The sequence below is a fragment of the Macaca mulatta genome, chromosome 8 (assembly GCF_049350105.2).
Source record: "Macaca mulatta isolate MMU2019108-1 chromosome 8, T2T-MMU8v2.0, whole genome shotgun sequence".
In the NCBI taxonomy this organism is placed as follows: domain Eukaryota; kingdom Metazoa; phylum Chordata; class Mammalia; order Primates; family Cercopithecidae; genus Macaca; species Macaca mulatta.
The window spans coordinates 13,398,107-13,425,175 of NC_133413.1; the positions used below are offsets into that span (position 1 = coordinate 13,398,107).

At 51.9% G+C, this 27,069-nt stretch overlaps 1 protein-coding gene across 2 annotated transcripts; it reads left to right on the forward strand.

Moving 5' to 3' along the window:
* The first annotated feature begins 588 nt into the window (after nucleotides 1-588).
* On the forward strand, nucleotides 589-24,827 carry LOC144330713 (SH3 domain and tetratricopeptide repeat-containing protein 1-like). Of its 2 annotated transcripts, none has more exons than XM_077943027.1 (6): nucleotides 589-714; nucleotides 14,873-15,023; nucleotides 19,520-19,642; nucleotides 20,349-20,511; nucleotides 21,473-21,669; nucleotides 24,441-24,827. In XM_077943027.1, exons 1-5 carry the CDS (start codon nucleotides 707-709, stop codon nucleotides 21,574-21,576), a joined length of 549 nt encoding a protein of 182 aa, XP_077799153.1. In that variant the 5' UTR covers nucleotides 589-706; the 3' UTR covers nucleotides 21,577-21,669; nucleotides 24,441-24,827. The 2 variants fall into 2 exon arrangements, with proteins under 2 accessions (XP_077799153.1, XP_077799152.1); XM_077943026.1 differs by lacking the exon at nucleotides 589-714 and adding an exon at nucleotides 11,826-13,696.
* The last annotated feature ends 2,242 nt before the right edge of the window (nucleotides 24,828-27,069 follow it).

Genomic DNA, 27,069 nt, shown 5'->3' on the forward strand with positions numbered 1-27,069 from the left:
GGCTTCGCCATATTGGCCAGGCTGTTCTTGAACTTCTGAGCTCAGGTGATCCTCCTGCCTCGGCTTCCCAAATTGCTGGGATTACAGGCATAAGCCGCCACGCCTGGCCTTAAATGTTCTTTCTATGGGAATCTACAAAAGCCAGCTTTTGAGCCTAGTGGCAGAAAACCTCTTCGTTGTTTAGCTGTGCTGTGAGCTTGGAGGGCTTCAAGCCCAGCTGAAAAAGCTGTAGTATTTTCTGTCAGTTGGCTCTCTTGGAGAACTTAGTGAGCACTGGGCTGGAGCGATACTGTCAGAGTTCATGAGCTGTTTGAGGCTCTCAAAGCCTAGATACTGGGGTTGCCCAAATACATCGGCTGGACTCACTATTTCTCTCGGGAGTCGGGTTGGAAAATGCTGTGGTCTTAACTCTGCTCTTAATTTGACAGTGCTGTTGTTAATGGTAAGAATGATGTCATGCGTTTGTATTTTGTTTCGTAATTCACAGAGAATTTAAAAATCCATTATCTGATTTTATTCCCTCAGCAGTTCTGTGAAAAAGGCAGAGCAGTTTTCATATCTTCTGTTTTCCCGTGATTCTCTTGTGGCTCACAGAAGCTAAGAGCCTTCACCAAGGTCATAGGGTGAATGAGTTGCAGAGCTGGGAGTAGAGGCTCAGGCTTCTAGTGACCCTGTTTCTTCCTGGATAGCTCGCTCTGGTGGCGCTATGCTCAGGTAACTGCGCATGCTCGGGTAACTGCGCATGCTTGGTTTGGTCTTTTGCAAATTCCTGCCCCATTTTGGGGGAGGTTCTTGGGAGGCTTCTATTCATTTTGGAGCATTTAAGTATCTTGTCCTCTCTCCCTCCCAGATGCATGGGCATTTCTGCAGGCCTCCGGGCTGGCCCTTGTGCGTGGGGGTGTCTCCTGCCTCCACGTTGCTTGCATGCCCCCTTCTGAAGGTGCTCTTCCCCGCATGAAGCCCCCTCGTGCCTGCCTCCACACTGCAGGCTGTTCGGTAAATGTTACTGACTCAGCATCGTTGTTTTCTAGAAATGGGACGGGGTATGGATGCCAAGTTCGTTTGTGTGTGAAGGCTGCGATGGTATCATCTTGCCTTCCCCGTGTGTGCTCCTTGAGGGTGTCGCTGTGCTGCGGTCATCTGTGTTCCCTAGGGTGCCTCCCTTGGAGTCCCGGCCGTAGCAGACATGAAGTCAGTGCTCATGGTCTAAATAAGAGGAAGGCCAACAGAGCCATTAAATCTGGAAAATGACAAGTGAGGGAAAGGAATTTTTATTGAAGGTATGTGAAAAAGAAACCTTTTTAGGAAAGTTGACCTGTTTCTCAGCTGGAGCTGAATTTCAGCTCAGAAAAGCAGCTGTGTGCCCAGAGGGCTTTGGGATTTCAGTTTGGACAGATGAATTTAATTTGTTGTTGTATTACCCTTTGGGGTTTTATTAGACCTTTCTCCCAAATGGAATCGATTTTTCTATAAAAGTCACACTTCCTTTTTGAGAAGTGTAACACTAATTGTATGGGATGGTCTCCCAAAAGATTACCTGCCAGGAACCAAACACACTGCCTCAGACTCACGGCCCCTGGTTTCTGCCTGTGCAGCTGCAGGGGAGAGATGCACGCTCGAGCTGAAATCAAGACGCATGTCTGCATCTTCTCTTTCTTGACTCTGTTTCGTCTCTGAGCTGGCCTGCCTTCAACGTCTAGGAGCTTGGTGGGTGTAGACACATTACGGTATGGAGGAGGGATATGGTGTTGCAACAGCCAAGAGACTCACTGAAGTCTCTGTTCTCTTCCTGCTCACTGCTCTCACTTTGTACAAGTTGCATTTGTAGGGCTGTGCACAGTGGCTTACACCTGTAATCCCAGCACTTTGGGAGGCCGACCTGGGAGGATCTCTTGAGCCCAGAGTTAGGAACCAGTCTGGGCAACATGGTGAAACCCCATCCCTACAAAAAATAAAAATTAAAAAATTAGCCAGGTGTGGTGGCTCATGCCTGTAATCCCAGCTACTGGAGAGGCTGAGGTGCGAGAATCACTTGAGCCCGGGAAGTCGAGGCTGCAGTGAAACATCATCACTCCACTGCCCTCCAGCCTGGTCAGAGCAAGACCCTGTAAAAAAAAAAAACAAAAACAAAAACAAAAGCAAACAAACAGAAACTCATTTGTATTAGTGGCAGTAGTTAACTTTTGAAAGTTTGGAGAAAAGTTCCTAAATAACCTGTGACCATGGACAACTTACTTAGCCTTTCTATGCCTGAGTTTCCTCATCTATGAAAAATGAGAGAATATGGTACTGATCTTACCGGATTTCAATGAGAACTCAACGAGATCAAACTCAGAGCCTGGCACCTCGTGAGTGCTCACTCAATGTTATTATTTCAACATTTTAGAGGAAAAAGAATGCTAATGGGTCATTATGGCCAAACATAGTCTATCACTGGCGTTAATTACGGTATTGGAAGGAACTTGAATTCTATATAGATAGTGTGATGGAGAAAGTATTTTGGGCATTGGCAGCATTTATTCAAAGAACAAAGGACATGTCTGTCCTGTGTGGAGAGCTGTTTCCGCTTGTTTCTCTAAATGCTATGGGAAAAGCAGTTGGCCCTGTGCTCTCTGCCGGACAGCTTCAGTCTCCATGTATTGATTTGGCCAATTGTCTCTCGCTGTCATCATGGCAGCAGCAGTTGAAGGGACACCTTGTCTTGATTTGCATTTTTGGGTGTTTGTGCTATTTATAGACAATTAAGACATGGAAGCCTGTTTATGGCAAGCTGGCAAATTCAGCAAAACACGGAAAAACCTGTTAGCACAGTTTGCACGTGTGCGGGCACAGAGCAGCCAAATAAACACACATGTTTTCCTGTATTTTAAAAACCCTCTGGAAAAAAAAAAAAAAAAAAGACATTAAACCATTGCCCAGATGGCTTATAGAGCTAGAGCTTTCTCCTTGAAGTACATGAGTATGGCTGTCAGACATCTGAAACCCAAAGCCATCTTAAAACATCACCATCATTTTGATGCTACCCCTACCCGCCGTGTTTTTCCATTTGTAAGGGACAAGGATCCAGGAAGGAAAGTATCAGCTTACAAAGGCTTTTGTTACAATTAATCGTTCATGTTCTTTCTTTTGGTATCTTATTCTCTGTTTACATTTTATTTTTATTTTTACTTTTTTTGAGACAGAGTCTTGCTCTGTCACCCAGGCTGGAGTGCAGTGGCGTGACCTCGGCTCGCTCCAACCTCTGCCTCCCAGGTTCAAGTGATTCTTGTGCCTCAGCTTCCTGAGTAACTGGGATTACAGGTGTGTGCCACCACGTCCAGCTAGTTTTTATGTTTTTAGTAGAGACAGAGTTTCACCGTATTGGTCAGGCTGATCTTGAACTCCTGAACTCAGGTGATCCACCTGCCTCAGTCTCCCAAAGAGCTGAGATTACAGGTGTGAGCCACCGCGCCCGGCCGCTGTTTCCATTTTGTAACGCTAGCATCACCCCAGTGTAGGGTGGTTGGGGTATTGTTCTTCCTGCTTCCTGGTGTATTTTCCTCTGCAGCATTGATCACTCTTTAACATACTTTTTGGTTGTCTGTCTCTACCTACAAAACTATATGTTCCCTGGTATATCACCAGTGCCTGACACGTAGTCAGTCAATATTTGTTGAATGAATGAATGAATGAGTGAATGGGCTGAAAGAACCTTCTTCTTCTTTCTTCTGTCACTTCACACCAAATGCTTTTGGAAAATGCTATGTGAACGGGGATCGTAAGCAGGAGAGGTTACACACATTGCTGTGGGATAGCCCATCATCCTCTGATACTTGTCTGGAAGGAGGCGGAGTACTTGAGTAGAAATGATACAAGACAACTTCTTCAGGAAATCAGCCAAGTGTCACAGCTTTCACATAGGCGTGTGATGTTTGCGTATGTGTGTATGAAGAGCTGTCGTGGCCTAGAATCACGGGCCTTTAGATCCCTTGTACAGATAGAAAAGTAAAGGCCGAGGCCCAGGAATGCTGCAGGCCACTGAGGTGGAGTCCCTGTCTGCCCTTCTCAGTGCCCGGTCACTTCTCACTGCACTCCCCTCTTTATTGCTAAAGCCACTTTCCCTGACTCTGAATGTGTAACCACGAGGGAGAAAATGTACTCCAGGCTCACAGTTTGTGGAGAAAAAGCCCAGCAGCTGAAAATCATGTTCACAAAGTTTGTACCTAGAAAAAGTGGCCATTTCTATAGTGTCTTTAAATTTCCTTGTTTCTCATACATTTTATAAACAAGACAGTAGAAGGAGATTTGGGAACAGCAACTTTAGAACAAGGGGGAAAAAAATCAAACCTAGAACATTCCAGTTTCAGTTTTCTTCTCAGTTTAGGGCTGAAGCACTTTAGCTTCCTGTCTAAGGGATCACTCAAATCTGATTAGAAGCCATTGTGGGCTGGTAATTATCCGTAATTTTAGGAAGACAGATGCAGCACCAACTCTGTTCTCTAATACCAGGCTTATTAATTTTATATTTGCATGGCAGGAGAATCAGATGGGGAGGTGGGATAAGCGTTCAGATGCTTGGTCATTGATAGCTTTTTACTTCCACGTATCACATGGGGATTTGGGACCCGGGAGGCCTGCTGAGAACTGATGATTATCTGTCCCTTAACCAGCTGGGTTCTTTTTCATCCTGAGCTCAGGAAGATTGCTCCTACTGCAGCCAGGGAAGACAGGTGGTTGGCTGGTTAGAAATCATGGCAGGTTATTTTCTCTACCTGCAGTTCCCTGTTGCAAAGCAGAGCTATCAAAAAGTTGTCCTCTCTATTGTATTTCAAATCTGGGTGTTTAAAAAATTGTGTAAGCAAATTAAGCATTTCTTTAATGGTAGTTATTGTGTTCTTGATGCGAATGAGAAGTGCATTCCCTTGTAAAATCCCTGGGACTTTGTAGGAGGACGTGAGCCTTAGAACTGAAGTTGGTTTTCTAGATGATCATGTAGACATGATGCTGAGCACCAGACAAAGATGTTGATTGAAGCGATTTAAAAAAACTTTCTGAGTTCAGATTTCACACCAATATTTAGAAAATCAGCAAAGGAACTTGGAGGAATGTTCTCAGGCATCCAGTTCAGCCTCCTGCGCACATTGTCATAAAATCCGAGTGTGTGTACAGGGAGGCACATTCCTTTCTGTTCTCATCACAGAGCCTTCCCTGGCTCTGCACCTGCGTGTCATGTGCGTCCCTGTGAAGAGACCCCCAAACAGGCTTTGTGTGAGCAATAAAGCATTTTCATCACCTGGGTGCAGGCGGGCTGAGTGCTAAAAGAGAGTCAGTGAAGGGAGATAAGGGTGGGGCCGTTTTATAGGATTTGGGTAGGTAAAGGAAAATTACAGTCAAAGGTGGGTTGTTCTCTGGTGGGCAGGAGTGGGGGTCACAAGGTGCTCAGTGTGGGAGCTTTTTGAGCCAGGATGAGCCAGGAAAAGGAATTTCACAAGATAATATCATCACTTAAGGCAAGAACCGGCCATTTTCACTTCTTTTGTGGTGGAATGTCATCAGTTAAGGTGGGACAGGGCATTTGCACTTCTTTTGTGATTCTTCAGTTACTTCAGGCCATCTGGGCATATACGTGCAAGTCACAGGGGATGCGATGGCTTGGCTTGGGCTCAGAAGCCTGACATTGCCCTCTTCCCTACCTTCCCTAGCTTTTCCCTCCTGTGCGGTTCTCTCACAAAGTGAATGGCCTCAGCCACAGCTTCTCTGCAGCTGCATCAGACTGTGGTGACAGGAGTGGTGGCTGCTGCAGGGCCTGCTGTCCCTACGGAGCCCAGTCTTGCTTGCCGCTACAACCTGGTCACCATTTTGCCCCGAAAGTATGTAATTCTACAGAAGGAGAGCCCACATGCTGGGGATGGAGGCGTCTTTATCACGGTGCTCTGCATATTTTAATCTTGGGTGGAAAGTATGGAAAAGTATGTGATACCTGTGGTTGGATGTCAGAAGGACGTTGTGAACTTGATGTGGACTGAGGATGTTAAGGTGCAACAGGCACCCCGGCTTCATTAAATGAGACTTCCCCATCTCCCTGCCAGGCACGCGCAGGTGTATGGCCACGTCTTATGTGTTATTCTTATCTAGAGTGTGCCTTGTCGTCATGCTTAAAATTACATGATGATATTCTGCCTCATAGAGTAGGTCCCAAACCGCATTCAACACAGAAATGTACTCTTGCTATTATACATAGAAAATGCTTTCATATACCAAGTGGGAGAGCAGTCCTAAAATCTGGGCTGGAATCGCAGAAGGAAGGCATTGGAAAGCAACAGATTCCCTAGTCCAAAGCTGGTTTTTGATGAACCTAGAAACAGGACCAAGAGAAGTGAATTTGCCTAAGGCCCTGACAGTGTCTCACGGTAGCATCTGAACCTAGCAGTTTCTTGACCTATTTCTTTAAATGATTAGTCATGCTTCCTCTGATTCCCGTATAAACATATTCCTCATTCATTCTTTTGTTTCAGTGAATTATTGCAGTGCTACCACGAAACAGTATTTGAGTCAAAATGTGGCAGTGTTGATCCCTTTCCAAGGATTTTAGTTGCACAGTTTGTCAAAGTTGTGCTTACAGTTTCTTGTTGGTTGCAAGGTGTCCTTTCAGAAGCCAATTGTGTGGTGTATTTACGTTGATTGTTGGAGGTAGTTTGGTTAGAACCTACTTCGAGTGGCTGGCGTGGGCCTGGGGGACAGTGACAGCTGCCTGCTTCATGGGCAGAGATGAAGTAATTGCTTCCTGGGAAGTACCATCTTCCTGGCCACACTCTCCAGCCCATTTTGTTTGTGTTGGTTTCCTTGGCATCTGCACGTTTCTGGCTTCATGTGAGTCTCATTTATTTTAGCGTATGACTTCAGGCTGTGGGGAAGAATGGCCATTTTAGCACAGAGATGCACACAAAGGAACAACGGGCTAAATGTGAGTGAAGACATTCTTAGGGGGGATTTCATTTCTTTTATTCTGTAACAGGCAGTCTGGGAAGCAGTCTGGACACGTGGCCTGCGCTGTCACAGTTCCTCCTTGCAGAATCGCAGATGTTTGGAGATTGTAGTGATAACTGTTATCATTGAGAATGTCATTCTCGCAGGCTCTAATAAGTCAGGATGTATTCAGTGTTAATTTGTTAAAGACAACTGTATTTCTAGCCAAATCCATGTGAGACGTTTCTCCTGGCAGTGTTGCTGGGGGGGTATTCCCGTGGCTTAGTCTTAGGGAAGCACACGCCTTTGAATACTGCTGAAGCTGTGAGTACCCAAAGCGCACCGGAGTACTTTTACCATACGGGGTGTTAGTCACTGATACACATCTCAGTCAGACCTGATGGATTCTTGACCCCTTCCTTTTTTAATTTTTTAATTTTTAATTTTAATTTTTGTTTTTTAAGAGCACAACCCCTCAGGTGGCCACCATGAATCTCTGGTGTTTTCAGTTGGCTGCAGCCTATTTGCCATCTCTGGTTCAAACATATTCGAAGCCTGATGATGCTTCCCTCTGTTGTTCTTCTGCTGTGTGACCCCCGCGCCCACAGGGTTCAAGACTGTCAGAGCTGGGAGCCACCTTCACAACTACCAGGGTTTCCAGAACCTCCTTCATCTAGCCCTGGGGATGGAAGAGATGTCATCAGAGGTGAAGGCTTATTAGGTTTACATGCCATTGATAACGAATGAGGAGGTTTTCTTTTATATAAGGGGAGCTTCTTAGAACGTGCTTTAGTAGGGTAAAGAAGCTTTTGAGGTTTGCTTTCTCTGGAAAGATAATTTGTGATCCTGCCCTTGCTTTCAACAAAAATATAATTTGCATACCAGTGCATGTTGTATTACTGAGCACTGGCTGACAAATGGTTCTTAACTCGTCATTGACTCAGCCACTGTCTCTTGAATGGCATATGTGTGCCAGCTGTAGTAGGAACTCGCTGGGCTCTAGGACTAACCCTTATGAAATGGGGTCCTAGGGGAAGCAAATGCATATAAGTATAAATGTTTGAGGGGCTATCAGAGGGGGTGCCTATAGGTGCAAAACTTCGTTCATTCATGGCCCCATCTAGGAGGTTTTGTGTCTTAGCAGCATGTTCCATAGCAACACATCCCTCGATCAAAATATTCATCATATTATTTTGAAATTCTCTGCTTAGGTATGTGTTTTTCCGACTAAGTTTAGAACTGGTTAAGGACAGGCTATGGGGTATGTATTATATATATTTATACACACACATACATTTATACATATACACATTACCATTGTAAATTTACAATATATATTTATATATATATACACATATATATTTCGCCCTCTCTGTATATACACACACACCACACACATATATGTACACACACACATATATATGAAATTCTACTGCCAAGCACAGAAAGTCAAAACTAGGCAAGGGTTCTTTTAGTGTTCATGAAAAAATAGATGTGTTAGTTGAGAGCGTCCTTCGGTTACCAGGGGAAAGACAGGATGGGTTCACAAAGGGAGACAGTGTTTTGTTTTTGTTTTTGTTTTTTCTTTGTTTAACTCTTGAATTCAAAATAATCCAGACTTATGGAAAAGTTGCAAAAATAGTACAGAGAATTCCCATATACTCTTCCCTCAGATTCCCCAAACATTTCACCCCATTTGTACTTTCTCTTTCTCTCTCTGTGGATATAAATTTTTTTTTTTCTGAAATGTTTAAGAGTGGAAGGTAGAATGCAGGGCAGGGTGAAAGGTGGAAGGAGAGACGTGGGTTGGGAGGCTTTTTTTTTTTTTTTTTAAACCTTCTGAGATGGAGTTTCGCTCTTGTCACCCAGGCTGGAGTGCAATGGCACGATCTCGGCTCACTGTAACTTCTGCCTTCTGAGTTCAAGTGATTCTCCTGCTTCAGCCTCCCAAATAGCTGGGATTACAGGCGCCCACCACCATGCTTGGCTAATTTTTTGTATTTTTAGTAGAGGGGTTTCACCATGTTGGCCAGGCTGGTCTTGAACTCCTGACCTCTGATGATCCACCCGCCTTGGCCTACCAAAGTACTGGGATTACAAGCATGAGCCACTGTGCCTGGCGATTGGGAGGCTTTTGCAGTAACCCAGAGCGCTGTGATGAGGGCTGGACCTGGTTGGAAATGATGATAAAGGTGAGAAGTGGTTAGGTCTGGCATATAGTTTGAAAGGAGAGTTTAAATGGGTTAGATGACAAGAGAGAGACGTGGCTCTGAAGGCATAGTAGCCCTTGCCCTGCTGGGCCGGACGAGACAGGCAGCCTAGGGCTACTATCACACCCTGCGGGCAGCTCAGGACCTGGGCCAGCGGAGGAACCAGGCAGTGGTGCTGGCCAACTTCGGGACCCTGTGCCTGCACGCGGGTGCCAGCAGCATGGCCCAGCACTACCTCCTGGAGGCCGTGCGGCTGTTATCGAGGCTGCCCTGCAGGGAGTGTGGTCGGGACTTCACCACGTGCTCCTGCAGCTGGGCCACCTCTGCACCCACCAGGGTCCGGCCCAGCAGGGCAAGGGCTACTATGAGTGGGCCCTTCTGGTCACTGTGGAGATGGGCCATGTGGAGAGTGAGTGCCCCGTTTCCTCCTGTGCGCCTTCCGGGGCCACTCGGGTAAGGGCACACCTGGGGTTTGTGATTCAGAAACAAGTGGTGGTTTTTCCACCATTGAAAGTGCTGAGTCATGGCCAGCAGCAGATGTTGGCAAGTGCCCTGGAGACAGGCGGTTCCCACACAGGGCCAGGCCATCTGCCCTACTGGGGCAGCCAGCTCTTCCCAGTTTGCCCAGGGACCATGCTGCCTTGAGCACGGAAAGTCCTGCGTGCTGGGAATCCCTAGCCATAACCCTGGGATCAAGGCAGGCTCTGCTGAGCTGGGACTTGGGGCCCCTCCATGAGCCAGGCCGTGAACGCCGGTTCTTGTGCCCGTGTTATCTGCTTGGTATGTTGGCAGCCTGCGCACCTGTCATCCCACTTCACAGAGGACACGGGGCGGGTGATTGCCTAAAGCCGCAGAGCAGTTCATGCAAAAGCAGCTCGTTGTGCAGTGTGTGTCAGGCCCCACCCACAAATGGGGCTTGTGGGGTCCTCGGGTGGCAGGGACTGAGCGTGGGAATGTGGGCTTTAGGCCAGAGAAGCCACAAAAGGGTGAGTGGCATGATGGCGGGGCAGCACTTGGCCCCGGGTTAGGGAAGCCTCTTTAGTCTGGGACCAGAGGGTTGAGAGGATTTAGTCAAGTAATAGGTGGTGGGGGAGGGGCTGGTGGTGTAGCCTGTGTGAAGGACCAGGGATAAGCTAGTGGGGGTGAGTGGTGGTGAGTGAGTGGGGGTGAGTGAGCGGGGATGAGTGAGTGGGCTGAGTGAGCGGAGGTGTGATGGGGGTGAGTGAGTGGGAGTGTGAGCGGGAATGAGTGCGGTGTGAGCAGGGGTGAGCGAGTGGGGGTGAATGAGCGGGGATGAAGGGGGGGTATGAGTGGGGGTGAGTGAGTGGGGGTGATTGGGGGTGAGTGAGTGGGGGTGAGTGGGGGTGAGTGAACGGGAGAGTGAGCGGGGATGAGTGAGGGGGTGAATGAGCAGAGGTGTGATGGGGGTGAGTGAGCAGGAGTGTGAGCGGGGATGAGTGGGTTGTGGTGGTGTGAGTGGGGGTGAGTGAGCGGGAGTGTGAGTGGAGATGAGTGAGTGGGGGTGAGTGAGTGGAGATGAGTGAGTGGGGGTGAGTGAGTGGGGGTGAATGAGTGGCGGTGAGTGAGTGGGAGTGTGAGCGGGGATGACTGAGTGGGGGTGAGTGAGCGGAGGTGTGATTGGGGTGAGTGAGCGGAAGTGTGAGCGGGGATAAGTGGGGTGTGAGTGGGGGTGAGTGAGCAGGGCTTATGCAGGGAGGTGCAGAGTTAGGAGTGGGTGGATTGGGTGCTGGATGGTGAGAAGCTCTTCTGGAGAGCTAAGCAGGGCCTGGGGCCTCAGGCTGTGGCTTGGCCTTTTCCCCAAGAGCACTGGGGAGCCATGGAGTGCTATCGAACAGTCACTGCAGACTGAGCAGTGAACGGACAGTAGGTGGGCAGGGCTGTCTGAAATCTAGGCCACAGAGGATAGATGAGGAAGTTGAGTCCAGGGAAATGGCCGAGACAAGGGATACTGTTGTGGGTCCCCTCTGCCTTGCAGCGGTTTGTCATGGCATAGTGAGACCACTCAGAGGTGCCTCCTGTGGCCTGGACCAGAGCCCCAGGGACTGTGGCCAAATCTGCCCATTTCCCAGCACCGGCCTGGCACCCACTCCTGGCCCTAGGAGAGATGAGATTTTGGGAAGGACCGTGTGAAGGGGCCCCGGTCCCACACATCTGCCCAAGGAGGGGTGGGGGGTTCAGACCCAGGCTTCTTCCCCAGGGGCATTCTCTGACTGGAAGGAGACCCTCCAGGAATCCAGCGCCCCAACCCCCACTGCAGCCTCCCGTGGCTCCTGGCACAATAGCCTGTGGCACCTCCTCCTACGAGGCCCTCCCCAGGGTGCTGGGGGATTCAGACTTGAAAATGCAGGCCAGGGAACGGGGATCATGCTTCCCTGTCTCCCCACCCTGCGCTGAACGGTCAAGGAGACCGAGGGCGGGGCTGCTACCCCACATGCTTACTTGGGGTCATTTTTGAGTCACTTTTGGTAGTTTGTGTCTTTCTAGGAGCTTGGCTGTTGTGTCTAGATGGTCTGATTTGTTGGTCTACAGTTGTTCATAGTGTTTTCATGGAATCCTTTTATTTCTGTCAGGTCGGCAATAATGTTTCCTCTTTCATTTCTGATTTTAGAAACTTGGGTTTTTAATTTTTTATTTACTTCTTTTTATTAGAGATGGGGTCTCATCATGTTCCCCCAGGCTGGTCTTGAATGCTGGCCTCAGCGATCCTTCCACCTCGGCCTCACAAAGCGCTGGGATGACAGGCGTGAGCCACGGTGCTCAGTCTCTGATTTTAGTCATTTGTGTCCATCTTTCTTTTCTTGGTCAGTCTGGTGAAAGATTTGTCAATTTTGTTATTATTTTCAGTAAACTCACTTTTGGTTCTGTTGATTATCTCTTTTGTTTTTCCATTCTCTGTATTTTTACTTCCCATTTCCACTCTCATGTTTATTATTTTCTTCCTTTTATTTGCTTTGGGTTTAGTTCATTCTTTTTCTAGTTTCTCAAGGTGGAAGGTTAGGTTTTTGATTTGAGATTTTTCTTCTTTCTTTGAATGTAGACATTTACAGTTATAAATTTCCCTTTCAGCACTGCCTTAGCTGCATCTTGGAATTTTTGATACACTGTGCTATTTTTTTTTTTTTTTTTATAAAGACAGAGTTTTGCTCTATTGCCCAGGGTGGGGTGCAGTGGTGCAATCTTGGCTCACTGCAACTTCTACCCAGGTTCAAGCCATTCTCATGCCTCAGCCTCCCGAGTAGCTGGGATTACAGTCATGCACCACCCCACCCAGCTAATTTTTATATTTTATTTTTTATAGAGACGGGATTTCACCATGTTTCCCAGGCTGTTCTCAAACCCCTGGACTCAAGCGATCCTCCCGCCTCGGCCTCCCACAGTGCTGGGATGACAGGCGTGAGCCACCGCGCTGGCCCGGGCTGTTCATTTGTTTGCATTCTTCTCAAATTAGTTTTGAGTTTCCCTGATGGTCTCTTTGACTCACTGGTTGTTTAGGAGTGTGTAATTTCCACATATTTTTGAATTTCTCACATTTCCTTCACTGTTGATTTCCAGTTTCGTGCCAGTACAGCTGAAGAACACCTCTGCTTCGGTCTCAGTCCTTCTCCATTCACTGCGGCTCATTTTGTGGCCTGGCACATGGTCTGTCATGGGGAATGTCCCCTGGGTGCTCGAGAGGACTGTGTATTCAGCTGTTGTTGGGTGGCGTGTGTAACAGATGTCCATTCGGCGTACCTGGTTTCCTGTGTTAATCTCCAGAATGTTTCTGGCACTAGAAAATCAGAAACTTTCCACCGTTCCCAGCGCCCTGGCTTTGGGAGAGGCCAGTGAGCCTGTGGCTTGGGAGCCTGGTTGCATGAGAGAAGCATGTGTGGGAACGCCATGGCCCGGCTTTGAACCCCATTCCCCCAACATGATGCCGTGTGTGGCAGACATGACGCTTGGCTTTGCTCTCTCAGGGTTCCATCTGCGACAGGGTCTTGTGCCCCTGGCCTCATCAGCTTAGGCTGAAGGCGGCCCTGGTCCTGGCCAGAGGGGCTTTGTGAAGCAGAAATAGATGGCCTGGTGCAGGGACCGAGCCTGGCCAGGACCTCGGCCCTGGGAGTTGTAAAGAAGGCCGGCCTCTACCGTGAGCATCTGCACCAAGGTGTGCCCATGTGACTGTGTGCTCGGCGTCTGCCCTGGCACGGGTGCATGGCCTATCTGCGCTCAGTCTCCCCACCTATGGGGCCCAGGCTCACAGAGGTGTGAAAGAGGCAAGCACGGCACAGGGGCCTCCGAGCCCAGCCAGCCTCGCTTCGATGCTGGGAGACTAACGTCTTCCATTTTGTCTTCTGCCCAGGCCAGTTGCGGGCCGTTCACCGGCTGTGCTACTTCTATAGCACCCTCATGCCCACCGAGGCCCAGTGTGTCATCTACCATGAGCTCCAGCTCTCCCTGGCCCGCAAGGTGGCCGGCAAGGTGCTGGAGGGGCAGCTCCTGGAGACCATCAGTCAACTCTACCTGTCCCTGGGCAACAAGCAGTAATGGCTGGCTTTGCAGTGGTGGAGGTGGGGGCGGGCAGGGCAGGGAGGGGGGCACAGGGAAGCTGGCCCAGGACCCCAGCAGCCCCTCTCCTTTTGATCATTTGGTTCCTTGGCATCAGATGTTTTGAGCTGGTGGGCCTGGGGTCATCCCAGGGCTGCTGCTGGCCCGTGAGTCCCAGCTTGAGCGTCCCTTGTTGGGTCAAAGGTCATCTCAACCCCAGCAGAGGCAGTACGTGCACTCTGGGCTGTTCTTCCTACTATGGTGGCTTTTGTCCTCTGACCTCTGCCTGACCCGAATCTTCACTCCTGGCCTTCATCTGTCCCCTTAAATATGACCACAGCACCCACCTGTGGCTTCTCTCCCACAGAAGACAGAGCCAGTTGTGTCACCTGCTTCCCTGTGGCAGGGTTTCAAGGTCTCACGTCCCATATGTGTCGTACTCGGCTTCCCCCAAGCATCCTGACCTGGTGGGGTAACCATGGCCCTGGCCACCCCACCCACAGGGCCCAGTGACATTGCTGCAGTCACACCCCCTCGAGTGTCAGACTTACTGAGAGAGCAGGGAAGGAGCCAGATTCCATGGCGACCCGGGAGACTGCCTCCAGTCTTGGTCTCAGGTTCACAGAAGGAAAATGGGCCAGTGTGCTAGAGCCATGCTTCTCAAAGTGTAGTCCCTGGACCAGTAGAACAGCATCCATGTCACCTAGGAGCTTGTGGCAAGTGGGAGTTCTAGGGCCTGCCCCAGGCCTGTGGAGCCGGAAGCTCTGGGGGCAGGGCCAGCAAGCTATAAGGACTGGCCTCCAGGTGACTGTGATGCCTGCACACCTTGAGAACCATCGGCCCAGATAGCCCCTGAACACTAACGGCTCCTGGTGCGTCTGGAGAAGACACAGGCCATGTCTGGGAGGCAGGGGAGATGGACTAGCACACTCCTCCTGCCACAGGGCAGCATGATGCTCGATTCCCTCTGAAGGATGTCCTTCATCTTTTCCATGCCATGTGTGTTCACCCTGGCCCTCCTAGCAGCCTGGGAAGAGCAGAACACTGCACACACAAGAGGGCCGTTCCCAGTCCCCACATGCCAGATTCATCTGTCACCAGACCCACGGGAGGAGGCAGACTGGTTCCAGGAGGATGAGAGCCCTTGTTCTGATACCTGTGTCTGATTCCAGGGCCTGCAGATCCGCTCTGGACTACACCAAAGGAAGTCTGGGGATTTTCATTGACCTTCAGAAGGAAGAGAAGGAGGCGCATGCCTGGCTGCAAGCAGGGAAGATCTATTACATCCTGCGGCAGAGCGAGCTGGTGGACCTGTACATCCAGGTGAGTGGCAAGGGATGCAGGAGGACCCCTGTGCTGTTCACTCTCCATCCACCCATCCATTCATCCTTCCATCATCTATTTACCTGCTCATCCTTCCATCCATCCATCCATCATCCATCCATCCATCCTTCCATCCTTCCATCATCCATCCATTCACCTGTTCGTCTTTCCAAGCATCCATCCATCTATCCATCCATCATCCATCCCTCCATCCATCCATCCATCTATCATCCATCCATCCTTTTATCATCCATCCATTCACCTGTCCACCCATTCACCTATTGGTCCATCCATTCACCTGTTTGTCCATCCATCCATCCTTCCATCTATCTTTCCATCATCCATCCAACTGTTCATCCTTCTATCCATCCATCCATCCATCATTCTTCTGTTCACCTCTTCGTCCATCCATTCACCTGTTCGTCCATCCTTCCATCCATCCTTCCATCCATCTTTCCATTATCCATCCAACCATCTTCCATCCATCCATGATCCGTCCATTCACCTATCCATCCATCCCTCCATCCATTCTTCCATCCTTCCATCATCCATTCACCTGTTCATTCTTCCATCCATCCATTCATCCATCATCCATCCATCTATCATCCATCCATCCTTCCATCATTCATCCACTCGCCTGCTCATCCTTCCATCCATCCATCCATCCATCCTTCTAGCATCCATCCATTCACCTGTTCATCCTTCCATTCACCTGTTCATCCTTCCATTCACCTGTTCATCCTTCCATTCATCCATCCATCATCCATCCATCCATCCATCCATCCATCCATCCATCCATCCATCCGTCCATCCATCATTCATCCATTCTTTTATCATCCCTTCATTCAGCCATCATCCATCCACCTGTTCGTCCATTCATCCATCCATCCTTCCATCATCCATCATTCATCCATCCATCCATTTATCCATTCATTGATATATCCATCCATCCATCTATCATCCATCTATCCTTCTATCATCCATCCACTCACCTCCTGTTCATCCTTCCATCCATCCGTTTATCCATTCATTCATTCATCCATCCATCCTTCCATCATCCATCCATCTTTCCATCATCCATCCTTCCATCATCCATCCATTCATCTGTTCATTCTTCCATCCATCCATCCATCATCCATCCTTCCATCCATTTATCCGTTCATCCATCCATCATCCATCCAGCCATCATCCATCCATCTGTCCATTCATCCATCCATCCTTTTATCATCCATCCTTTTATCATCCATCCATTTATCATCCATCCATTCACCCGTCTATCTATCCATTCACCTGTTGATCCATCCATCTGTCCATTCATCCTTCCATCAACCATACATTCGCCTGTTCATCCTTCCATCCTTCCATCCATCGACCTGTTCATCTTTTCATCCATCCACCTGTTCATCCTTCCATCCGTCCAACTGTTCATCCTTCCATCCATCCACCATTCATCCATCCATCATTCATCCATCCATCACACTCACCTCCTGTTCATCCTTCCATCCATCCATCATTCATCCATCTATCCATTTATCCATTCATCCATCCATCCTTCCATCATCCATCCATTCATCTGTTCATCCTTCCATCCATCCATCATCCATCCATCCATCCATCCATCCATCATCCATCCATCATCCATCCCTCCATCCATCCATCTATCATCCATCCATCCTTTTATCATCCATCCATTCACCTGTCCATCCACCCATTCACCTATTCGTCCATCCATTCACCTGTTCGTCCATCCATCCATCCTTCCATCTATCTTTTCATCATCCATCCAACTGTTCATCCTTCTATCCATCCATCCATCCATCATTCTTCTGTTCACCTCTTCGTCCATCCATTCACCTGTTCTTTCATCCTTCCATCCATCCTTCCATCCATCTTTCCATTATCCATCCAACCATCTTCCATCCATCCATGATCCGTCCATTCACCTATCCATCCATCCCTCCATCCATTGTTCCATTCTTCCATCATCCATTCACCTGTTCATTCTTCCATCCATCCATCCATCATCCATCCATCCACCTATCATCCATCCATCCATCCTTCCTTCTAGCATCCATCCATTCACCTGTTCATCCTTCCATTCACCTGTTCATCCTTCCATTCACCTGTTCATCCTTCCATTCATCCATCCATCATCCATCCATCCATCCATCATTCATCCATTCTTTTATCATCCCTTCATTCAGCCACCATCCATCCACCTGTTCGTCCATTCATCCATCCATCCTTCCATCATCCATCATTCATCCATCCATCCATTTATCCATTCATTGATATATCCATCCATCCATCTATCATCCATCTATCCTTCTGTCATCCATCCACTCACCTCCTGTTCATCCTTCCATCCATCCGTTTATCCATTCATTCATCCATCCATCCTTCCATCATCCATCCATCTTTCCATCATCCATCCTTCCATCATCCATCCATTCATCTGTTCATTCTTCCATCCATCCATCCATTTATCCATTCATCCATCCATCATCCATCCAGCCATCATCCATCCATCTGTCCATTCATCCATCCATCCTTTTATCATCCATCCTTTCATCATCCATCCATTTATCATCCATCCATTCATCATCCATCCATTCACCCGTCTATCCATCCATTCACCTGTTGATCCATCCATCTGTCCATTCATCCTTCCATCAACCATCCATTCACCTGTTCATCCTTCCATCCATCGACCTGTTCATCTTTTCATCCATCCACCTGTTCATCCTTCCATCCGTCCAACTGTTCATCCTTCCATCCATCCACCTGTTCATCCATCCATCCACCATTCATCCATCCGTCATTCATCCATCCATCACACTCACCTCCTGTTCATCCTTCCATCCATCCATCATTCATCCATCTATCCATTTATCCATTCATCCATCCATCCTTCCATCATCCATCCATTCATCTGTTCATCCGTCCATCCATCCATCATCCATCCATCCATCCATCATCCATCCATCATCCGTCTATCTGTCCATTCATCCATCTGTCCATCCATCTGTCCATTCATCCATCCATCATTCTTCCATCCTTTTATCCATCCATTCACCCGTCTATCCATCCATTCACCTGTTCATCCATCATCTGTCCATTCATCCTTCCATCATCCATCCATTCACCTGTTTATCCTTCCATCCATCCATCATCCATCCACATATCCATTTATCCATTCATCCATCCATCCATCATCCAACCATGCTTCCATTATCCATCCATGCTTCCATCATCCATCCATCCACCTGTTCGTCCTTCCATCCATCCATCATCCATCCACCCATTCATTCATCGATCCATCCATCATTCATCCATCCACCCACTAATCTACCCATTAATCCATCCCTCCATTCATCTATCTGTCCATTGGTTTATCCATACATTCGTCTATCCACCATCTAGCCATCAATATGCACATACATCATCTACCCTCCACCCATCCATGCATTATCTACCCACCCATACATACATGCAGACATACACACATCATTCCACCCACCCATCCATCCATCCATCCATCCATCCATCCATCCATCCATCCATCCATCCATCCATCCATCCACCCACCCGTCCGTCCATCCATCCATTCATCCGTCCATCCATCCATCCATCCATCCATCCATCCATCCATCCATCCATCCCAGCATTAATCTATCCACACACCCATCCATCCATCCATGTGTCTACATCTCCTCATCCATTCATCCATCCATCCACTCATTCCTAAGCCACTGCTGAGCACCTGTTGTGTGCCTTTTCCCTCCCTCCAACTGGTTCCTGCACATCCTCCCCCAGTGGCCAGCATCTTCTCCCTGAGGGCAGAGGCGCGGCCCCTCACAGTGCCCAGCACCTGCTGGTGTACAGCACATGCTCAAATAATGTGACCACTCAGTTAACACACAGAAGAACTTGCTCCAAGCGACACGTGGCACATCTCCTGACAAAATGAATCTATCATAGTGGCTGTTTTCAGAGGCTTTCCCAAACACAGTGTGATCTGGAACAAATTGTGAAGCCCACGAGCCTGGTGAAGCTTTCATTATTGAGCACCTGCTATATACCTCCGTGAGCTGAGGAGAGGGATCAAGAGCTCATGGCCAAGAGGGGACCAGGCCCACCCACAAACACTGTTGATGTGGCAGGGATGTGGCAACCCAGAAAGGAGCCAGGGGATGGGCTCCCAGCAGTCTGGGGGCCACGGAGACTGGTTTGAGTGCAGGGGAAGTGGGCTAGGGCTAGCCCTGGTGGTAGGATTCACAGGTGTCGGGCTCCTGGGCTGCAGCTGCTCAGTCACCTCCTGGCACTCAGGTGCATCAGTTCATTGTCCTCATGCCAGTGGTGGGGGCATCCCTAATGCACAGAGCCTGAAAAACGCTCAGGTGTACCTGTAGTGTGTGAGAGGAAGGAGGCTGGCAAAGGTGGGCGTGGCCACCTCACCAGGTGTGGGTCTTGAGGGAACTTCTGTCTCCTTTCAGGTGGCACAGAATGTGGTCCTGTACACAGGCGACCCCAGCCTGGGGCTGGAGCTGTTTGAGGCAGCTGGAGACATCTTCTTCAATGGGGCCTGGGAGCGGGAGAAAGCCGTGTCCTTCTACGGGGTGAGCTGGCCTGTGGGCTGATGTGGGTGGGCCTCAGGGGGGCACCTGGAGGGCTGAGGCACAGGTGTGGCAGGGCAGAGGCCTCCCACCTGGAGGCAGGGCCACCCATGCACATGCTTAGTTTCCAAGTGGTCTCACCGGGAATGATATTGACCATGCCCCTGCCCGGGACAAATGTTTGGGGCCTGGATGTGACAATGGCTCTACCCTTGTACCTGATGATCTCAAGCAACCATGAGTGGGAAGTCCTGTCCCCATCTTCCAGATGAGGGAACTGAGGCTCAGAGAGGCACAGGGACATGTCAAAGGACACACAGCATGTCAGTGGGAGGCCCAGGTCTGCTTGCACCCCGAAGTGGGACAGCTTCTCCCTTCCTCTGAGCTCACGGTGTGGCTCAGCCCTGGGCACAGATAAATGTGGTGTTTTTAGAGCAGAGAGGAGTGCTGGCTCCCCCCAGTCAGACCCCTGGTGCCCAGGTGGGAGAGGCTGGTCTGAGGCTGCTGGGTGTAGCTGGATGGGCCTCAGGTGACTCTTCAGCCCCCAACTTGGGTGTCTGAACTGTGTGTTATCCCAGAGCACAGAGCTGTGTGGAGGTGCAGGGGTAGCTGGGGCGTGGGAAGCTCCAAGCACATGTTTGAGCTCTGAGGAGGGCGCTGGGCAAGGTGGGTGCTGCGGGAAACCTGACCCCACCTGCCTGTGTGGTAGGACCGGGTCCTGGCCCTGGCCCTGGCAGTGACTACGGGCAACTGCAAGGCGGAGCTGCAGCTACAGCTGTGCAACAAGCTGGTGGCACTCCTGGCCACACTGGAGAAGCCCCAGGACGGCTTGGAGTTTGCCTACATGGCCCTAGCACTCAGCATCACTCTGGGTAAGTCCCCTGAGCCCCCACCCTGCCAGGACCCACACTTTGCCAGAGCCCAGCCTCCAGGTCTGCAGGGCAGGAGCTGAAACAGCTGCTGGATTTTCCTGGTCTCCTGTCCAGGAAGGCAGATCTGCCCAACTGGCTTCCCTGTCTGGCTGTGGGGCACAGCCTGAGGTCTCTCAGGCAGTGTAGAGCTCCCTGCCTGACTGAGCTCTGCTTCCTCTGCCTGTTCCCGCTGCTGACCACAAGGGCCGCCCAGTGTGCCCTCTGCCTTCCAGACATGCCAGGCATCTCGTTGGTCCCTGTATGTGCCAGGCTGAGTGGCACATTCCCTTTATCTTGTGCCCTTCCCAACCTCATCAACCACATGGCTCTCTGGCTGATAAAATCCCAGTTCCCCTTCCAGCAGTCTGCCCCTTAAGGCCGGGCATCCCCTGGTACTGTGCCAGGGTCATCTGTCTCCCTCCAGAGACAGGGAACCCTAGGCAGGCCGCATGCCCCAGCACCTTGTGCCCCGTGGCCCAGTACACAGTAGGTGTGCAGCTGACTCCCCAAAGTAGGGGGCTCTGATTGTGACACACGCAGGAGGAGTCGGATGTCACGTCTGTGGGTTGCCTGGAGCCGGGGTGCCCGGGAGCACCTGGACTGCATGGCTTTTGGGCTCCCCTGGTTAAAACCAGTGAGCCAAGGCAGGTGGCTATGTGTAGGCACAGAGCTGGGCCATCCAAGTCCGACTTTGCCAAAGCCTCACAGTAGACAGGGGCAGGCCTTATTAGTTCTGCTTTGCAGATGGGAAAGTGAGTCTGGGAACCTGGAAGGGACTGGCCAGAGCTGCCCAGGCGACCGCAGGTGCTTGGAGGCAAGCTAGGTGCTGCCCGGGGTCTGCATACCTGCTCCTGAGGGGCCTGTGCCCTCCCTGCCCCAGGGAGCCGCGTCCTTACACCTGCCCCTTTGGCCTGCACCCCAGGAGACCGGCTGAACGAGCACGTGGCCTACCACCGCCTGGCCGCCCTGCACCATCAGCTGGGCCAGGGCAAGCTGGCGGAGCACTTCTACCTCAAGGCCCTGTAGCTCTGCAACTCACCACTGGAGTTCGACGAGGAGACCCTCTACTACGTGAAGGTGTACCTGGTGCTCGGTGACATCATCTTCTATGACCTGAAGGTGGGTGGGGAGGGGCAGGGCTCGGGGTGTTCCCGGCCCCCTTGGAGTGGGATCTCTACCCAGACGCAGAGGCCTGGGTTCCAGCCTTCCTTAGGAATGGCCCAGTGGCCTCCCTGGAGCTCTGCACGTGGCTGGAGGAACCGGCAATGTTAGCAGATACAACCCAGCTCCCAAGCTGGCCAGGCCCCACCCTCAAGAACTCAGTCTCAGCCAGGGAGGCTGACACATGAGTGGGCAATGGTGGCCTCTGGGTAAAGAAGGGGGATTGTAGTCAGGGGGACCCTCCTGGAGGAGGTGACACCAAAACTGAGTCTTGACAGTCAAGTGTCAAGTTGCATTTAACAAAGAAAACAGGGTCGGGAGAAGGACATTTCGGAGGACGGCATCATCCTCACATTGAATCCACGTTGCAAGATCCAACCCAAATCCTGGCGCCTCCTCTAGGAAGCCTGCCCAGGGTGCCAGCCTGCACTGAGCAACTCCTTCCTGGAGTCCCTAGACACCTTGAACCTTCACATCACCCAGGAAGGGTGGGGTGGGACCAGTGTCTTACCATCGGGTTCACAGACAGGAAAACCCCAGCTCAGGGCAGGTGCAGTGGGGCGGGGCTCCAGCCAGCCAGGCTGAGGCCTTACTGGGTCGCATCTGTCTGGAGCGGAGGTGCTGTGCTCCCTCTGCCCCCAGCCCTGCAGGGGTGGAGAGCTGGGAGTGTCAGATTCAGACCTGGCGTGTCTCCACCCCTCTGCGCAGCAGACACCGCCCCTCCTCAGCATCGCACCGGCACCGCATCAGTGCTCCTTATGGGCTGAGGGGCCAGGGCACTCCAGTCCAGGGTCAAGATCTTGGGGTCCTTAGAACAACATGAGGAGCTGGGGCAGCCCTACGACCTCGCCCCGTATCGTATCCCCCACCGCAGGCCTGGGGCTGCCTGGAAGGCCCCCGCCCAGTGCTGGCGACACCTGGTGGTCAGAAGTGGTCCCTGTGGCCTCCCAAGTCCCAGCCAGACAGGGAGGTGCCAAGTGTCAGACCCAGAGGGACGCCACTCACCGCTCAGGGGCTCGCCTGGGACCCAGGGAGACGGGCCTCCCAGAAGAGGCCTTTATCTCTCTTGGTCAAGCCTGCCGCCCACTCCGCCTGCCCAGGAGGAAGGAAAGGGCCAAGTAGTACCTGAGACGCCAAAGTCCACGGTTGGGGTTGAGGGGCAGAGGCCTCCTTCACCTCCTTCCCACGCACAGCCCTCTGGGCCTCGTCGTGACTATGCTGTCAGCGCAGGCCAGCTTCCGACAGGGAGGCCCCCTTGGAATTCCCCAAGGGCGGCTGTCTTTCCAAGGCTACACCTCCTCCTTGTATAGGAGGCTCTGGACCCAGGGCCCAGAGGAGTAGGAGAAAACGCCGGGCTGCATGGGGCCTGGAAGGCTGGCAGAGAGGCGGGGTAAATGGGCATCTTTGCCGATTGCCTCTAAAATGGGGTCCCCTTTAGTGTACACGTGAGAGTGAGCCCTGGAATAGGGAAGATTAGGTGTGTCCTGGCTCAGCCTGCCACTCACTAGCTGTTGCACACACTACAGGCACATGGAAATGCACATGGGCACAGGCACACGCACACACAGGCACACGCACACACAGGTGCACACGCACACACAGACATGCACACAGGCACACACACAGGGACACGCACACTCAGGCACACAAACACGCACAGGCACACGCACAGGCACACGCAGAGACATATGCATTGGCTGGCTCCTTCCTGTTTAGTTGGGATGCCCCCACCCCTTCAGGAAACCTTTGCCTTCCACCCCCGGCTGAGTCTGGGGCCTCCTGGGCCCCCCACAGGCTCCTGGGCTTCCTGGGCCACCCCGTGTGGTCAGTGTTTACTCCCAGGTCCCTCAGACTGGGAGCAAGGACGTTAGGCTCAGCCACGCACCCAGCACAGAGTCCAGTGTTCGGCTGGGCCGGGGGCATTGGATGAGCAGTGGCGGTGACTCGGGGCCTTCTCACGCCCCTGCTCCGTGTGTGGGGCGGGGCAGTGGGGGAATGGACTTGCTACATCTTGGACTTTGTCCTTGACCCTGGGAGCCATCTTGAGATGGTAAAGAGGGACAGGCCAGGCATGGGTCTCAGAGAGGTTCCTTGGGTGACCCCCATGTGGAGGAGGCGCCTGGGGAGAAGCCGGGTGGGGGATGGGAGGGTCAAGGAGGAGGTCTGGGAGGCGGCATCCCAACCCAGGGATGGTGAGTTTGGGCCAAAGATGCATTGAAAATGGGAGTGGATGTCTGGGGAGTCACACTCCGTCAATATTTCAGGGAACATTGCCGGAGAGGACACCTGTGAGATGGTTTTGTACCTGGCCTGTCCCGTGGAGGGCCTGGAAATGGTCAGCATGGACAGGGGCCAGAGGGGAGCCTGGGTCACTCAACACTGTGCCCCTGCTGTAGCTCGGAGCCACGGGTCCTGCATGGAACTCTTAGAGCAGGCAGGATCTGCCCTGACCTCAGCACATGGGGAAAGCAGCCACTGCCTGCGGAGAGGGTGGCACTGGGGCAGGACGGTTGGGGTGAGTGGGGCGTAGGGGCAGTCAGGAAGGCTTCCAGGGGTGTCAGGGTCTTCCCCACTTCCTGCAGCTGAGACCACAGCAGTGTAACAGGTTTCGGGGCTCATGGGGTGAGCCAGCATTGGCTGGACACGTGGAATGACCTGGAGACAGGAACGGCCTCTGGGAAGACGGGCTCCGAGTCCCCCTTTTGCTGAGCATGACCTGTCCCCTTCAGGACCCGTTTGAGTACTACCAGCTGGCACTGGCAGCCGCCGTGGACCTGGGCAACAAGAAGGCACAGCTGAAGATCTACACGTGGCTGGCCACCGTCTCCCACAACTTCCTCCCGGACCGTGAGAAGTCGCTCCTCTTCTACCAGAAGGCCAGGACCTTCGCCACAGAGCTCAACGTCTGCAGGGTCAAACTGCCTCCTCTGCCACTCTGCGGGTGGGCCCCCTGGTTGGCCCCCAGCCACCCTCGCTGAGGACGGCATCTGAGGGAGTGGGTTTTGTGCAAGGAGGATGGTCTCCTCCCTCTCCTGGTGTCTCCCGTGGCTCATTTTCTGGGAAATGGGGCATGAAAGCAGGGTTCAAATAGCAATAAATTTTTCTTTGCAATAACCTACCGAAGTCCCCAGGGCATCCTTCCCTGTGTGCTTCCTGGGCTGTGTCTAGGGGCCAGCTCCTTCCCTGGTGGCAGCCCTCTGATCTTGGGGATGAGAAGGACCGTGAGTTCAACAGACCTGGGCCAGGTCACCATGAGCCTCGGTTTCCTCGGTGGCCAGAGGGGAGATGGTGGTGGAACTCTCTGGGCAGCTCCCTGCTCTCCCTGCTCAGAGCTTTTGCTGTAGGTCTCGTGCCGGCCTTGACTTTAACCTTCAGGCCACTGTGCCCGGATGTGGGGGCTGCTAGTGTCCCTGTTCGCCTTTGAAGAAATAGAGGCACAGAGAGGTTAGGTGTCTGGCCCACCGTCACACAGCAGGTAGGGGCGGAGACGCAGAGCCCAGTACACTGACCACCACACCACCCTGCCAGCCTGCAGCCAGGAAGGTGTCCCCCATTAGGACCCAAGGTCAGCTCCTGGACCTCTCTTGTGGTGTCGGGAGAGCCACAGGCCAGTGAGGGTGGCACCGGGGATCCCTCACTCAGTGTCCTCTGCTCCCAGACTTGGTTGGGCTGAGCCTGGCCAGTCCCACCTCTGGCCACTGGTCAGCCCTGTGGGAAGTGAGATGCAGGGATCTCTGCCTGTGTAGACGCTGCTACCCAGTATTGAAAGCCTTATCTGGGCTGCCCCCAAGCCATCCCCACATACCCCTCCCCTTCCGGTCCCCGGCCCTCATCCCAGTCCCTGGAATCCCAGGTTTTCCTTGTTGGAATCTCTTGGCCTTAGGGAACACAGCTCCCACGGTCTCTTTGCCAGTTTACGGCAAGAAAACCGAGGTTCAGAGACTGTGGGTGTCCCACGTGATTCTCACATACACTGCACTCTCCCAGGCCCACCTTTTAAACACTTTAAATGAGGTGACATTCACATCGCATGCAATGAACTATTTCAACGCGAATAATGTGGTGGCATTTGTGCATTCACAGTCCTGTGCAACCACTCACGCCATCTACTTTCAAAATGTTTTCATCTCCCCAGAAGAAACCTGCCATCCTCACTAAGCTGTTACCCCTCCTTGGTATCCCCCAAGCCCCTCGTTTAATGGAAGGGGAAACTGAGGCCCGGAGAGAGACTTGCCAGTGGGCGGAGCTCTGATCATAAGGAATCAGGCAGCCATCTGCTGCTTCAGTCCTGGGTTGGTTTTCCACCTAGCAGAGGTGACAGAGCCTGGAGGTTCTGGGAGCGCCACAGGTGTCACTGGTTCAGTCCTGGGTTGGTTTGCCACCCAGCAGAGGTGACAGAGCCAGGAGGTTCTCGGACCCCATGCTTGCAGCCAGAGCCTTTTCCCGAGCCTCCCCACCAGGGGGCAGCAGAGAGCTTTCCAGAACTGGCCGCGGGACTGGCGGGAAGCAGTGGGTCAGAGCTGCTGACAAACCTCACGTGGACCCCAGATCGCTGTCTCTGTGGGTTGGGCTTGGGAATTGGAGAGGAGGCCGTATGATTGGAAACGTGAAGACGGCACGGCCTGGCTGGAGGAGTGGGAAGCGCCGTCACGTTGACTGGGGACACAGTCCTCTTGCCCGCTGGGCCGGGCCTGCAGCCATTCTTCTCAGGGTGGGGTCCGCAGGTCCGGCTTGCTCTCGGCCCCCGACCTGCCTCAGAGTCCGGGGGGCTTTGGAACTGTGCCTTCCCATCTCCACCCACCCTGGCTGGTGCCATGAGGGGCCTGGATCCTGGGATCCTGTTCCTCTTGGGCAGCAGAGACTGGGGGACCAGAGGAGATGATGGGTCTTCAAGCCCCACATTCAAACCCCAGCCCACCACTGACAGTCTGGGGGTTCGAGATGAGGGAGTTGATGTCTCTGAGCCCCAGTTTTGTCACCACTAAAATGAGGCCGACATACTGGGGCAGAGTGCCAGCCCCAGGACTAACAGAGGCCTGTTTCCTACTGACAATACCTCTTACTCCTAAAAACAGCTCCAACAACCACACACTAGGAAACACTCAACCCAGGCCAACTTGTCAGAGGCACGTGAACCAGAGCGACTCCATCTTGAATGGGACCTGGGTAAAGGGAGGCTGAGACCTGCTGGGCCACATTCCCAGGAGGCTAGGCATTCTTCGTCACAGGATGAGATAGGAGGTCCCCACAAAATACAGGTCATAAAGACCTTGCTGATAAAGCAGGTTGCAGTAAAGAAGTTGGCCAAAGCCGCAAACCCAAGATGGCCACGAGAGTGACCTCTGATTGCCCTCACAG